Below are 14,793 nucleotides of genomic sequence, written 5' to 3'. Positions count from 1 at the left end.
TGGCCCTCGAACCAAAATGAGTTTGACACCCCTGCTCTAGACCTAGGAGCACATAGACACAAATGTAGGCTTTAGCTATGGCCACACACAGCCTCAGAGAGGAGGGACTTTGGCCCCAAAGCTCTCCATGACTGCAAGCTAGATATTGATTAGCCTACACTGGATTAAGTCAACTGACATGCTTTTTGGGTTAAGACCCAAAATCTAAATGTCTAATCTTTCACACCAACTTGCAACGTTTTGTTTACTGTGCTGGTGAAAAGGACCTTATCCTACTAATCAATCACTATAGGCCTTTAAACATGCATCTTGGCTATGAGCAAAAACTGCTAAGATGGGGCTTTTCATGAGAAATGCTTCATGATATTGGCCAGAGTCTGATAGAAACAGAAAGGGAGAAATGACCCATATCTCTAATAAGCAGAAGAGCATGCAGCAAAGACAGTGTACAATGCGTTTTTATGTGCATCTCAAGGGTGACATCTCGTGGCGAAACCTTGAAGTTCAAGTAGGCCTATTTATAGTGTTTAACTAACTTTGGTAGGTCTTGGCAAACGTTATTGTCATACACACTCAACCATATTAAAAAAAATCTGATCGAATAAACATAATAGACTATGTAACACCTATGGATACAATACAATTTCGAATGAGCTGTGACTTGTTGGAAGGAACAGCTGTTCAGACTAACCATAGGGACAGCCTACCTTATCGTTGTCAAAATTACTTAAGGTGTAATATTAGAACTTCTTTTAACAGTATTGTTCAACACAACATGGCTCGAAGCGGCTCCTATCCGGTCTAAATGGCTTTCCTACGGATACTAGGAGCTTCGTAGAGCACTTCAGACGCATATGGAGACAACAAGAGAAGTTTTCTTGGAAGAAAAACAGGGAGGGTGAAACATTTGCGGGAAACGTGTAGGCTAGAAGAGATGCGTTCCAGTGCTGCCAAAAATGTAGGAATTAAGGATACAATGTGTTTAAGGGTGAACTACGTTACTCTAAAAGCGCATGATGGGTGTGTATTGGAATATATTATCTATGTGTTTGGCTTTGGTTATTTAACTGCATCAGCAAAAATAATATTTCGAAACACTTCACATTCTCTACCACATCCAATTGACCCCACAAGCAACGTTTACAATTTCTGTTACAAGTCGTTATGATTTCGGGAGGTAGGAGCTTTCAAGGAGTCCGTGAACGCAGCACGACCCCTGTCGGCCAATGGTGGTAGTGCATCCGCGACCCCGCGCTGGGACTGGTCCTTTCGCAGCCATTTTCTGTCCAACCAAACAGCCGTCTCAGGAAGGTAACCAACCAGGGCTTCATTGCAGGTTTGTGCCGGGCTCCGGCCAATGATTGCTAACCGATTTCTCGTTAGCTCGAATGGAAATGTCCGTCTCTGTCTGATTTTTTTATTTGTTGTCTGAGTGAATGAGGGCTTCTCATCAGGAAGTATCCAGCGGGCGAAATTTATAAAAAATACTTTATCGGCCCCGGCCACGTCTTGCTCTGCGCGACAAAGAACAGGCCAAACGCAGTGTCTCTAGGCGCGCGGTGCAGTGGATTTACAATGAATATGTATTCAAGAGACAAAATGTACCTGAATAGGTTAACTACAGAAGGTAACTAGCCAGCTGGACAGTCTCTTCATTTCGCTGAACTCACTGTTTTTTGTCATCAACAGTAAACTGGCTTCGCTAGCTTAAAACCGAGGGTTAACGCGAGCTAACGTTGGCTAAATATCATCCGCGCGGCTGCTAGGTAGCACATGATAGCTAAACACAAATTAATGTATGCAGCGTGTGGCTATGAAACAACACTGACCTCACGCTGGGCTTGGCTATTTAACTAGCAACGTTTTCCCATTTATATGAAAAGGTAAAATGCCAACGGCACTAACACAGCTAGCTTGCAATCCTAGTGTGAGGCCAAAAATATGTATTTCTCTTCCAAATGTACCCCCCACCCCCAGCCCAACACAAAGCCAGCAAACACATTTCATCATATTAAACTGCGTGGAGGAGGTGGGGGCTGCGGCCTTTGTTGTTCGCCATTCAAATATGTCTGCCGTAACGTTACAGAGGGAGCAGGACAGGTTGGATACGTTAAACTGGAAACATATCATGCTAATTTAACCCGGGCAGAATATTTGGCTCGGTACCAAACACGCTTTTCCGCCAAGTCAATGAATATCAGCTGCGGTGGCTGACTGCGAGTTCCTTATGGTAACACATGGAGACAAAGGAAAACACATAATTGTTTTAATTTATCAGTACTTGAAATGCACCCCATTACAATTTATAGCGGTTGCTCAAGTGGACGTTGACATTTTGAAACATGAAGATAATCCTCCGATCCGCCAAAATTCCTCCCTATATTAATAAATGACTACACGATCAAAAGTGACTGGCAGCTGCACTGGAAGATGTGGATCATTTGCACGAGAATTATATTTGACCAAATATAATTGTGCAATTTTAATTTATTTTAATTTATATTAGTAGTCGAGTAACTTCATTTATCAATGCTGCATTAAAGGCCAATCAATGTATTAAAGTTAGGTTGTAGTAAGGCAAGGCAAGTTTATTTATATAGCACAATTCAAACACAAGGCTATTCAAAGTGCTTTACAGGGGCAAGATTAAAATACATAAAACACAGTAAGAAACATCAAGCTGGGATTATCAGTGAAGTGAAATCTACCATGAAATGTCTGATGGTGATAGAAAGTATAAAACATTTCTGCAGAGGCTAATGTTAAAATACTTGGTCACTATTCTATATTGAAGAAAATCAACATACACCCCCCCCCCCCCTCCCTGCTGGTATGGCTCAGTAATTGGAACTAGTTCTAAATGATTTTGGCAATACAGCCTATGCGACCCGTAATAATTTACTAAGTTATACTTGACTTGCTTCCAATGATCCAGTCAGTTTTTGAAATGTGTGTGTGTTTGTTTCTAGGATGCTTTGCAAATAACTCAACTGCAATATCTAGTGGGTTTCCATGGAGTGATTTTTTTTTTGTTGCTATAGCTTCAGCTGTTGTAATGAAAGGGCTGTGTGTTTGCAGATGGACGGAGACAGCTCAACCACCGACGCCTCCCAGCTGGGCATCAGCGGAGAGTACATGGCATCCGGTCACTACGTGCTCCAGTCTCAAGATGGTGAGCAGCGTCTTCTATATACTGTCTGGCTGCGTTCCAATCCCCATAATTTCTGCTATTTAGTATGGTAGAAAAAAAGATTTAGGATGTCCCAATTCTTGTGGTCAGATTTAGTATGCTTAAAGATGCCCGGATGTCTACTAGATCCGGCCGAGACTTTTAGTGTTGAAATCAGCATTATATAGGGCGATTCTGACCCATAATCCAGTGTGAACTTGAAGTGACGTCACATCGACGGAGCCTCCATATGAAAACAAACGTGGATGCGACAGATATAAAAGCAAGAGGCAAGATCAAGGCGCAATGTTATGATGATATAAATAAGTAAAATTGTGTCCCAATAGTATGCCTACTGTATCCTAACAAGATTATTTTTATCGTCGGATGTAGAGTGTAGAATAGAAAAAATAAATAGTATGCTATTTGGAACGCAGGGGATAACGTGAGGAGAGGCACAAGATGGCCGCCAGTGTGTTGCTTTTGCTTTAGAAGTGATTCTATCCGTGTCTGTGTCTGATGATTGTATATGTGTCTTGTGTTTTGTTCCTTGCAGACGACGGGGACGAGAGCCTGCACGACCACGATGACGGCGGCCTGAAGGAGAACTTCCGGGAGCAGGACATCTACCTGCCCATCGCCAACGTGGCTCGCATCATGAAGAACGCCGTGCCCCAGACCGGGAAGGTTAGTGAGAAAGTAGGGATCCTCAACTTTCATACTCAATATTTTATATTTGATTTTAATTTTTAATTTTTTTAAAGTTTTGCTTTAAAGACCTACTTCACCGGTGGAAATATGAAGGTGTATTGAACTCTGAGATCTTATGTAGTATAAATGTGCAATTTTATAAATAAAAAAATCGGTTCATCGTAGTCTGAGAAAAGGCAGAAAGAGTGTTTTTATGGTCTCACTGTCTAACCCCTACATTTTCCCATGCGTGACATCACCCATGGGAAAATGTAGGGTTAGGATTAACAGGACAACTGGGCCAAGGGAAGACTGAGGGAAGGCTAAGGGAAGACAAACCTCATTCATTATATTATAACAGCGAGTTTATAATGATAGAACGCTGGTTCCGTAAGGGTGAAGTATTCCTTTAAATTCTGTGCACAGACATATTTCTGTGCAGGTCAGTAACAATAAGTAAAACCTGTGACTGGACTGAGGAGGGCTCTAAGAAAATGTGTCTGAAGCTTTAGAAGGATGCTTTGCTGTGATAGTCCACTACTAAACTTGCATTTTAAAAATTGTACAATCCCAGGGTTACATTTTAACGGGCAGCAGTTGGTTTGGTGAAGGCAGTATTTTATCTAGACAGCGACGGGAGAAATGACTGCTTTTAAACTAGCTTTTAGCATCCGCTGCTCGCTGCCCTCCCTCCGCCATAGCTTCCTTGATTAAACTTTTATACAGTCTATGATTCTCCCAAAATGTTGTGCAACCAGAATGTAAGCTCTTAGGCTATGTGATGGCTTGTTCACATTTAAAGGTCGCCTTTGGTCAAAACGAAAGCGCCTCGACACATTTTCAGTTTTTGGTGTTAGTGCAAAACACACATTTTGTTGTATATAGAATTATAGATATTATTATTATATTTCAAACCCCCAACTATAAGGGGACGTCCCACTCTGGCCACCTTTTTAAGAGCCAAGTGAAGGTGTGGCTAAGAACTAACCAAAGGTGCAACCACCTCTAAATCTATGCTGTACCTTTATTAGTTGTTTATAAATTGTGTATTTCTTTAACCTACTAATGAATTATCCTGTTTTACTTTTCTTTCTTTCTGTTCCTCCATATTTGTACATAGCAAATGTTTCTATTGTATATCTTTGTCATTTTTATTGTAACATCAACCTGCCTAATGGACTACGGATGGAAAGAATCCCCCGGCCTACAATCTGACATATTTTACGTGTACTGCTGTACATGTTCATTAATGTGCATTGTCCTGAAACAAACAAATAAATAAACACCATTCTTCCTATTTTTCTCATTCTCTCCCCCCCCCCCGTTTTGCCCCAGATTGCGAAAGACGCCAAGGAGTGCGTGCAGGAGTGCGTGAGCGAGTTCATCAGCTTCATCACGTCGGAGGCGTCGGAGCGCTGCCACCAGGAGAAGAGGAAGACCATCAACGGAGAGGACATCCTCTTCGCCATGTCCACCCTGGGCTTCGACATGTACGTGGAGCCCCTCAAGCTCTACCTGCAGAAGTTCAGAGAGGTGAGATGAAGAGCTAACCACCATTACATCTTTCATTCTAATTTATTTGTGGCGTTTTTTTTCGTGTTTCAATTCCTATTCAGTAGAGCAGAGCCTGCAAGTTGACAAAAAAAATGCTTTCAAAGGAGAAGGGTGTGATGTAGCTTGATTGATTGATTGATTCCTGTCAACTTTACATTTTCCTTTTGTTTGTTTACTGTTGTGCTCCGAGTGTGCTTTGAGTGCCAGAACAGCGCTATATAAATTAAATATCTTATTATTATTATTATTATTATTATTATTATTATTATTATTGTTATTATTGTTATTATTATTATTATTATTATTATTATTATTATTATTATTATTATTAATAATAATATTTCCTCAAAAGTGTTACATTTGTTCCAAAATTCTGATTGCATAAGGCATTACAAAGTATTTAGCTAATGCATAGTCGTCTGAATCATGTTTACTGGCCCATTTTTTTTAACAGTTTCTATTCCTGCACATTGGGATTAGAATCAGCTCAGCTAGGAAGAAACACTCATAACCATTCAATACTTTGTTTCTGAAGAGTTCTTTTTTAAATTTGGATTAAGTATCTAATTTTTTTCAGGTCATCATTCCAGTTGTTCTACAGACTAACACACACCCTTTGTTGCAATGCTGTGAATCTGCAATCCTTCTTATTGGTGTTTTTATTTAAATTTTTTAAATATATTTTCTATATACGGATCCCTCTCAATTTGTGTTTGCTTTCTCTCAGTTGGAACATCCCCTGGATACTACTAGGCAATTGGTGATTATTTTCCCTCTAAACATTAAACATTAATATATGAATCAATCGAATCTTGAAATTTTTAGTGTTCCGAGTTTGATAAATAATGGATGTGTTGGCTTCTCTGTAAGTGGTTTTCATGTATAATCGGTATAACTATAGTTTGGAAGGATGGAGATCGGATGTGTATATGTGATGTATGTGTTCCCCCCACATAGTACGCCGTGTGTGGGATTATGAAGGAGCAGTACTGTATATACAAGGACGCTTGCTTTAGAGGATCAAGGTTTAAGATTTTTGCTGTGATCGTATGTGTGACGTTTTCTCTTGTTTCTTCCCCAGGCTATGAAGGGGGAGAAGGGGATCCCCGGGGTGTCGGGTGTAGGAGACGGCCTGGGAGACGAGCTCACAGACGACAGCTTCTGTAAGTAGAAAAGGCTTCAATGCTTAAAGGTTCAGTAAGCGGAATGGTCAGTCTAGCTAACTTCCTGTCAGTGACTACAGTTAGCAGTCACCACATTAATGCACTGCGGTCTTCAAGCAGCGAGTTATCTAGCATCATCTCAGATCCATAAGTGTGATAAAACATGATAAAAACCATCAAAACAGACATTGGGACACACACACATTCACCCATCTGTCGCTCTGCACGTGCACCGTCAGTGAGACGGGTGTCGGTTTGTAGCGTTCTCTCTTTTGATTGGATATCAGTAGTGGGATCCCCGAAAAGTTTATTTGCCGATTACATGCAGAGCGAGTGACTGAGAGATCGGCTTTATGAAACGCGCACACTAGGCTATATAAGTGATCACTGTACGAATAAAGAGCGATTTAACACTTATAATAACTTAAATAAATCGCTTACTTCACCTTTAAGTCTGTTTTCATTCCTCATTTGTCGGACATTTTGTAAAAGTTTGTTCTCCGTCCTCAGCGAACCCAATGCCGGCGGGGATCATCACAGCAGACGGCCAGCAGCAGAACGTCATGGTGTACACCACCTCATATCAACAGGTAACACACAGCACATCTCTTTGAATGAATCTGTGTAAGGGAGAATGTATGGCAGGGCTCCAGACTGACACCAAATGCTCGCATTTTGCAACCATTTTTCGTGACAGTGCGAATGCTATTAGTAACTAGACCTGAACATTTGCAGATTTTTTTTTTTATAATTTTTTTTTTCATTATTATTATTAGTGCTATAGTGCTTTGTGTGAGAGGAAAAATACAAGTGAGTAGTCACATGATCAACTCATACGGATCACTTCACCTTTCATCGCAGTGTCTCGCTGTCGTCACGTCTTTAACATGTTGGCTAATTTGTCGCAGTTATTGAGGAAAAATTAAAAAAAATAGAATGCCATGAACGCAGCATTTTTCAGCGCTGTGTCCTATTGAACACACACACCATCTCCAACTAAACTCTTGTGGTTTTCAGATTCCCACCGTACAACAGATCCAGTTTTCATGACGAGGCCCAACACAGCGGCTCCTGAGCAGGCCCAGGCTGGCCCCATGAGAGGGGGGGGGGACAGCACAGACCCCTCATGTACAGAGAAATCACTACCTTGTTCAGTAGAAAGTGTAGTTTCTAGTTGTGAGGTAAAAATAAAAAATGTTTTGGAGCCCATCCAAAGCAGCTTGGGGGAAAATGGAGGCTTTATTTTAAAGGCTAGTCTTATTACATTATTTAGTGGTCGGAATTCTTTTTTTTTTGTGCGTGTGTGTGTCAATGTGTTTTTGTTTTTATGCATTTTTTCCTGGGTTGGGTTAGGGGAGGGGCGAGGGGAGGGGAGGGGGGGATGTGTTGTATTGTATTGAATTGAATGCCTTCTCTGTTTGAACCGAGAGAAGCCACCTTGATACTGTCTCAGATCAGATCATGCAGCTCTTTTGTAAGTTCACACAAATTTACCATGTGCTTTAATGTTATGTAAATCATTTGAATAAAAATTCAAAAGCAAAGTTTGGGATGTTTATTTGTTGCAAAAAAACCCGATCATTTCAGGTGGAAGTGAAGGTTTAGGTGTAGCTTTCCTATTTAGTGTGTGTTCACTAGGGTTGGCCGGCATCCTCAAAATCTTCTATCGCAGTATAACTAATGCTATGTAACGGTACTAACAGTATATCCACATAGTATTTTTTTTCTGGTAATGAATAGCTTAAAATTAAAATAACTACTGTACTTCAATCACATTTGATTTATTTTGTATTTTATTTGGAACTTTAATTTCTATACAAAGGAGAAACAGTTTCAGAATATTAGAGCAGTCTGGCTTCAACAGCTCAAACATGATTTTGATTACGATTCATCAGGGGTTTTTGAAAGCTATGATGCAGCTACCACGCAGGGTGCAGGCTAAATAACGGGAGCAATTTAGGGTTCAGTGTCTTTGCTCAGGGACACTTGGACATTTAGCAGGGAGGCGGGGGATCGAACCACCGACCTTGCACTCTAGTGGACGACCGCCCTACCAGCCTCGCCACAGCCTCCCCATTGTAATATGAATTGTTATTGTTGAGAAAAATTTATTTAATAAGCGACTTCTACCTTTTTCATGTTGGCCAAACGTTCCCTTTAGCTTCTCCAAGACTTGTGACAGTTATATGGTGATATGAGCTATACAGAATGAGAATACTGTAGGGGAGAGTGGCCTAAGTTGTGCCACTTGAGAGATGATTTTAAAGTGAGGCCTTGACAGTAAAGTCTCCAACTCAAATATGTACATATATTTCAGGATGTTGTGCATCCCTGGCAATAAAAACTTTGGATCTGGAATAAACTGTTTAAGAAATATAGCTTTCGGAAAAAAAGTTGTCTTGTGGCACAACTTGCCCCCAGTGTGGTGTAAGTTGTGCCACAAGAGAGAATACCATGGGGTAAATTGTGCCATTGATATATATCTCATAAACTGTAATGCAAGACAAATCCATAAGACAATTACTTATATAAGGTTTATTTAAAATAAATATTTTACAAAGATTGAAGGTCAATTTTCTTTAACAAGGCCTAGCAGATCTGATGGTTTTACCTGCTAAGCTCACAATGACAAAGTCACCATCATCATCATCTTTCTGGCCATCTGAACTCTCATCAGTGGTGTCGTTAAGTGGAATGGAGATGTTAGTCTCTTCTGAGCTACTGTAGACGATCACTTTCTTTTTGGTGACCAGCGTATACAGCCATGCCACTGGCACAACTCTCAGAAATGTACTTTGCGCTAGTTGCTCCATGCTTGTGGAACCAACTGCCACCTGACAAATGTGATTTCCCCTCCATTTATGCCTTTAAATCAAGGCTCAAAACCCATATGTACACCCTGGTGTTTCCTCCCCATTAACTATCTTACCTCTGCACTACTATCTGTGTTTATGTGGATGTATGGGCTTTACGTCTTTTATTTTGGTTATTGTTATTTTACCTTCATTTTTTACCTACTGAATGCACTATGTTCAGCACTTTGGACAGTGCAAACTGTTATAAATGTGCTTTTATAAATACATTTTACTTACTTACTTACTTATAACTCACCTAGGCCCTTTGGCACAAATCACCCCAACCCCAGAATTTGGGATAATAAGCATGATGCAGCAGTTTAGGGCTGACATCGTGCTAACTGTATAGACTCAAAGTGTATCATACTAAAGCACTAAAACATGTGTCAAATGTTTTCAAACTTGTCTATAATTGTTCAGACACAATAATCAAAAAAACTTGATCATGGAAATTTTACTTTGAAAGGCAAAACACAGTTTTTTGAGCTTAAATGTGCTTATATCTTATTCTTGTGTCTCCCTTCTTTACAGGATGAGTCAAATGGATGGCTCTTCTTAAATATGTGGTCACATTTCCAATTTCTTCCACGGTTTTCTAGAAACAAGGGGTGGCACAACTTCCCCACCGGCACAACTTAGGCCACTCTCCCCCATATGTATTTATATATTATTTGCATGTTATTATCCAGACATTATTTGACAAAAGGGGCTGAAAGACGTGAGTTTTGTAACGCTTGAGGGATGCGTGAGAGACTGAGCTATGCGGAGGAGGGTTTTACATGTACTCCTTTTATGCAAGTTCTTTTCTCTAGCCACTGCAAGTTGCTGTTCTACTCAGGTGACATGTCCCATATGCAGTTATTATATACACTAAACAGGTGCCAATTAAGTACTTTGTAGAGCTTAATAGACGTTTCCTTGGGCACCATGGCTGTCCATAATTAAATTGTGCGGTACATACTGTACAGTGGCTTGCAAAAGTATTCATACCCCTTGAAATTTTCCACATTTTGTCACGTTAAAACCACATAAGTACATTTATTTTATTGGGATTTCATGTGATAGACCAACACAAAGTGGCGCATCATTGTGAAGTGGAATGAAAATGAAACGTGGTTTTACATTTTTTTTATAAATAAAAAACTGAAAAGTGTGGCGTGCAAAAGTATTCAGCCCCCCTGAGTCAATGCTTTGTAGAACCATCTATCGCTGCCATTACAGCTGCAAATCTATTGGAGTATTTCTCTACCAGCTTTGCACATCTACAGACTGATATTTATTGCCCTTTCTTCTTTGCAAAATAGCTCGAACTACAGATTCAACATCAGATTGGATGGAGAGCGTCTGTCAACAGCAATTTTCAAGTCTTTCTCAATATTCTCAATTGTATTGAGGTCTGGACTTTGACTGGGCCAGTCTAACACATGCCTATGCTTTGATTTAAACCATTCCATTGTAAATCTGGCTGTATGTTTAAGGTAGTTGTCCTTCTGGAAGGTGAACCTACACCCAGTCTCAAGTCTGTTACAGACTCTAACAGGTTTTCTGCCCTGTATTTGGCTCCATCTATCTTCCCATCAACTCTAACCAGCTTCCCTGTACCTGCTGAAGAAAAGCATCCCCATAGCATGATGCTGCGGTGGTGATGGTGTGTATAGGGTGGTTTGTAGTGTTAGTTTCCGCCAGACATTGCATTTTGCATTCAGGCCAAAAACTTCACGTTTGGTCTCATCTGACTATGCATGGCTTTTGGCAAGGGTTGGAGGAAGGTGCTCTGTTCAGATGAGATCAAAATTGAAGTTTTTGGCCTTAATGCAATGTGTGGTGGAAAACTAACACTGCACATCACCCTATACACACCATCCCCTCCGTGAAACATGGTGGTGGCAGCATCATGCTATGGGGATGCTTTTCTTCAGCAGGTACTGGGAAGCTGGTTAGAGTTGATGGGAAGATGGATGGAGCCAAATGCAGGGCATAACACCTGTTAGAGTCTGCAAAAGACTTGAGACTGGGTGTAGGTTCACCTTCCAGAAGGACAACTACCCTAAACATACAGCCAGATTTACAATGGAATGGTTTAAATCAAGGCATAGGCATGTGTTAGAATGGCCCAGTAAAAGTTCAGACCTAAAAACAATTGAGCATATTGAGAAAGACTTGAAAATTGCTGTTGACAGACATCCAATCTGATGCTAAATCTGTAGTTTGAGCTATTTTTTAAAGAAGAATGGGCAATAAATATCAGTCTGTAGATGTGCAAAGCTGGTAAAGACATACCCCAATAGATTTGCAGCTGTTATTGCAGCGATAGGTGGTTCTACAAAGCATTGACTCAGGGGGGCTGAATACTTTTGCACACCACACTTTTCAGTTTTTTATTTATAAAAATGTTTTAAAACCACTTTTCATTTTCATTCCACTTCACAATGATGCACCACTTTGTGTTGGTGTATCACATGAAATCCCAATAAAATAAATGTACGTGTGTGGTTTTAACTTTTAACGTGACAAAATGTGGAAAATTTCAAGGGGTATGAATACTTTTGCAAGCACTGTACAGTATATAAAGGGTTATGTAATATTCAAGGTGCAGCACTATATGATTATTATGGTTCAATTTCCAACACAATAACTAACATTATACGGCTTTATCAAATTACAATCATCTACAAGTTTAGGCTTGCTTTAAGAGGTTGCTAACACAATATAAATATAAAATTGTAAAGAATTTATATTAAACAGTTTCTTTAGTGTTTATAATATATTTTGCTTTATAAATGTAATGATTTATTAACCACCACCTTCCTTCAAAATCAGCTGTAAAACATGTAATTCGCTAACAACAGTAAGTGTTTGCATGTGGCCTTTCTCATCTTTTGTGCATATGGGTGTGACTGGAATGTTTTGTCTCTTGGTTGAAAGCATTTTTAAAAAAAATCAGTACAAACTTAGGGGTGTGCTGCAGGTACCAAACAGGTATCAAGTGTTCTGTGGCAACAAAACAAACAATGTCACTAATTCTCTTGGGCGACTTATTCTTACATTACTCCCATAATTTCTGTCTGACTGTGTGTGTGTACCAGAGCCATAAGGGACATTCTGAACAATGTGGAGGTTAATACTATCACATGGGAACTAGGAGTTTCATTCATGTTCTGAGAGGAAAAAACGTGAGCCACCGCCTCGCACGCTGTTGTGTCATAATATGAGTGGCTTATGTACTTCTATTTAATACGCTGTTTATTGATTATTTAGTAGAGAAATAAGGTGACATTAAATATAAAATAACTGACACAAAATGTGGCATTTTAAGAATATTTCTCTTTGACTGCCATTTCCTATCTGCCTATATGTAGTGCTGCTTGAAAGTATGTGAGCCCCTTGAGAATTTTGTAATTGTATTCATTTTAACCATTATTAATTCATTTTTATCAATACCAGTATTTTTTATATGAAATAACAGATGTTTACTTATCAATTCAACATTTTTCTTTTCCGGAAATCAATTGTTACAACAGATACAAAATAAATAAATTGCCAATTTTTGTATGTGCAAACATTTGTGAACCCTGAGCTGCATTGCTTAAATCAAGCAGGTAAACACAATCTGGTGGGCAACATTGAGTGATGAAATGGACCAATGTAATGAGATATCTTTAGGGAATCAATTGGGCGGCACTAGATAAAACATAGATCAAACCAGGTCAGTTTAGGCCCACCAAAGTGAACCCATACAGGTCAGACATGCCAAGAGGAAAGAAAATCTCAGAAGATCTCAGGAAGATAGTTGTGATGTTGCACATTTGTCTGGGGACAGCTATCAATTAATTTAAAAAAAAGTTTGAGCTCCACCGGTCCACCGTAAGGGAAATTATCTACAAATGGAGAGCTTTAAGAGTGACTGAACATCTGCCTAGAAGTGGACTTCCTTCAAAAACATCCACAAGAGGGGCACCCTTAGCTCAGTTGGTAGGGCGTCCCCCCCATGGGCCTCGGCCAGCAGTGGACCCGGGTTCGATTCCAGCCCGCGGTCGTTCTCTGCATGTCACTCCCCTCTCTGCCCCATTTCAACTCTGTCTCTACACTATCAATAAAGCATAAAAATGCCAAAAAATATATCTTAAAAAAAATAAAATAATAATATCTACAAGCGCCACAAGAAAAGTAATTTCTCAGGTAAAAGCAACCCAAACATTACATCTGGAGATTTGTAGACCATTTACCACCACCATTCTTCACTTGGGAGAAGATTCTTTTGGTGGTAGGCAGAGTTGCGTTTTTGCCCAAACATGGCTCTCTGGCAAAGTTGTGACAAGCAGTTTTGTTCTTTTTTTAGAGCAGAGGCTTCTTCAGCAACCCTCCCATGAAAGCCATTTTGACTTCTTACTGTGGAACCATGCACATCTGTCCCTGATGCTGCAAGAGAGGTCTGCAAATCACTAAATGTTTGGGTTGGCTTTTAACTGAAAAAGCACTTTTCGTGTTGCGCTTGTGGATATTTTTGAAGGAAGTCCACTTCTAGGTAGATGTTCAGTCACTATTAAAGCTCTCCATTTATAGATGATTTGCCTCACGGTGGACCGATGGAGCTCAAACTTTTTTAAATTGATTTATAGCTAAATCCCCTGACAAATGTTCAACATTACAACTCTATTCCTGAGATCCTCTGAGATTTTGTTTCTTCTTGGCATGTCTGACCTGTATGGGTTCACTTTGGTGGGCCTAAACTGACCTGGTTTGATCTCTGTTTTATCTAGTTCCGCCCAATTTCTTCCCTAAAGATCCCTCATTACATTGGTCCATTTCATCACTCAATTTGGCCCACCTGATTGTGTTTACCTGCTCCATTCAAGCAATGCAGCTCAGGGTTCATAAACTTTTGCACATACAGAAATTGGCAAATCATTTGTTTTATCTGTTTGAACAATTGATTTCTGGAAAAGAAAAAAGTTGAATTGATAAACAAACATCTGTTATTTCATATAAAAAATACTGTTATTGATATAAATGAATTGATAAGGGGTTCACATACTTTCAAGCAGCACTGTATACTCTCAGTGGCTACTGATGAGACACCTGGACAATGAATGCCCCCAATACAACAGCTTAGTTTAGTATGTGTTGCATTGTTATTAGTTTTCAACTGTATTCGTGTCCTTCACATTGTTTTGACCCCCTGGCATAGAGTAGTCCATACTATTTTCTTAACAGATATTATTGGGTAATGCGGTTACAAAACCTTTAAAACAGTCCCACAGGTCCTTGGGTTTCTGGGTCATTACCAGTTTATTGTTTGTGCTTTGGGTTCTCATTGGTCGTAACACTACGTGGTCTGGTTTTTGTTATAGCTTCAGGGAGT

The 14,793-nt window shown here is 39.8% G+C and overlaps 1 protein-coding gene across 3 annotated transcripts; it reads left to right on the top strand.

The window, feature by feature from the left end:
* The first annotated feature begins 1,269 nt into the window (after window positions 1–1,269).
* On the top strand, window positions 1,270–7,914 carry nfyba (nuclear transcription factor Y, beta a). 3 transcript variants are annotated; one of them, XM_080051106.1, is made up of 7 exons: window positions 1,270–1,336; window positions 3,079–3,172; window positions 3,726–3,856; window positions 5,195–5,392; window positions 6,495–6,576; window positions 7,087–7,166; window positions 7,594–7,914. In XM_080051106.1, exons 2-7 carry the CDS (start codon window positions 3,079–3,081, stop codon window positions 7,624–7,626), a joined length of 618 nt encoding a protein of 205 aa, XP_079907232.1. In that variant the 5' UTR covers window positions 1,270–1,336; the 3' UTR covers window positions 7,627–7,914. The 3 variants fall into 3 exon arrangements, with proteins under 3 accessions (XP_079907232.1, XP_079907230.1, XP_079907231.1); XM_080051104.1 differs by having other exon boundaries at window positions 3,726–3,868; XM_080051105.1 differs by lacking the exon at window positions 1,270–1,336 and adding an exon at window positions 1,480–1,627 and having other exon boundaries at window positions 3,726–3,868.
* The last annotated feature ends 6,879 nt before the right edge of the window (window positions 7,915–14,793 follow it).

This window comes from Ammodytes marinus, assembly GCF_949987685.1.
Source record: "Ammodytes marinus genome assembly, chromosome: 22".
Lineage (NCBI taxonomy): Eukaryota > Metazoa > Chordata > Actinopteri > Uranoscopiformes > Ammodytidae > Ammodytes > Ammodytes marinus.
The sequence above is the reverse complement of the archived record's forward strand: the minus strand, read 5'-3'. Positions and strand labels throughout refer to the sequence as shown.

Coding starts and splice junctions, on each gene's coding strand:
- nfyba (XM_080051104.1), top strand. CDS start 3,079: ATGGACGGAGACAGCTCAACCACCGACGCCTCCCAGCTGGGCATCAGC. Junction 3,173..3,725: donor CGTGCTCCAGTCTCAAGATG/GTGAGCAGCGTC, acceptor TGTTCCTTGCAG/ACGACGGGGACGAGAGCCTG. Junction 6,577..7,086: donor GCTCACAGACGACAGCTTCT/GTAAGTAGAAAA, acceptor CTCCGTCCTCAG/CGAACCCAATGCCGGCGGGG.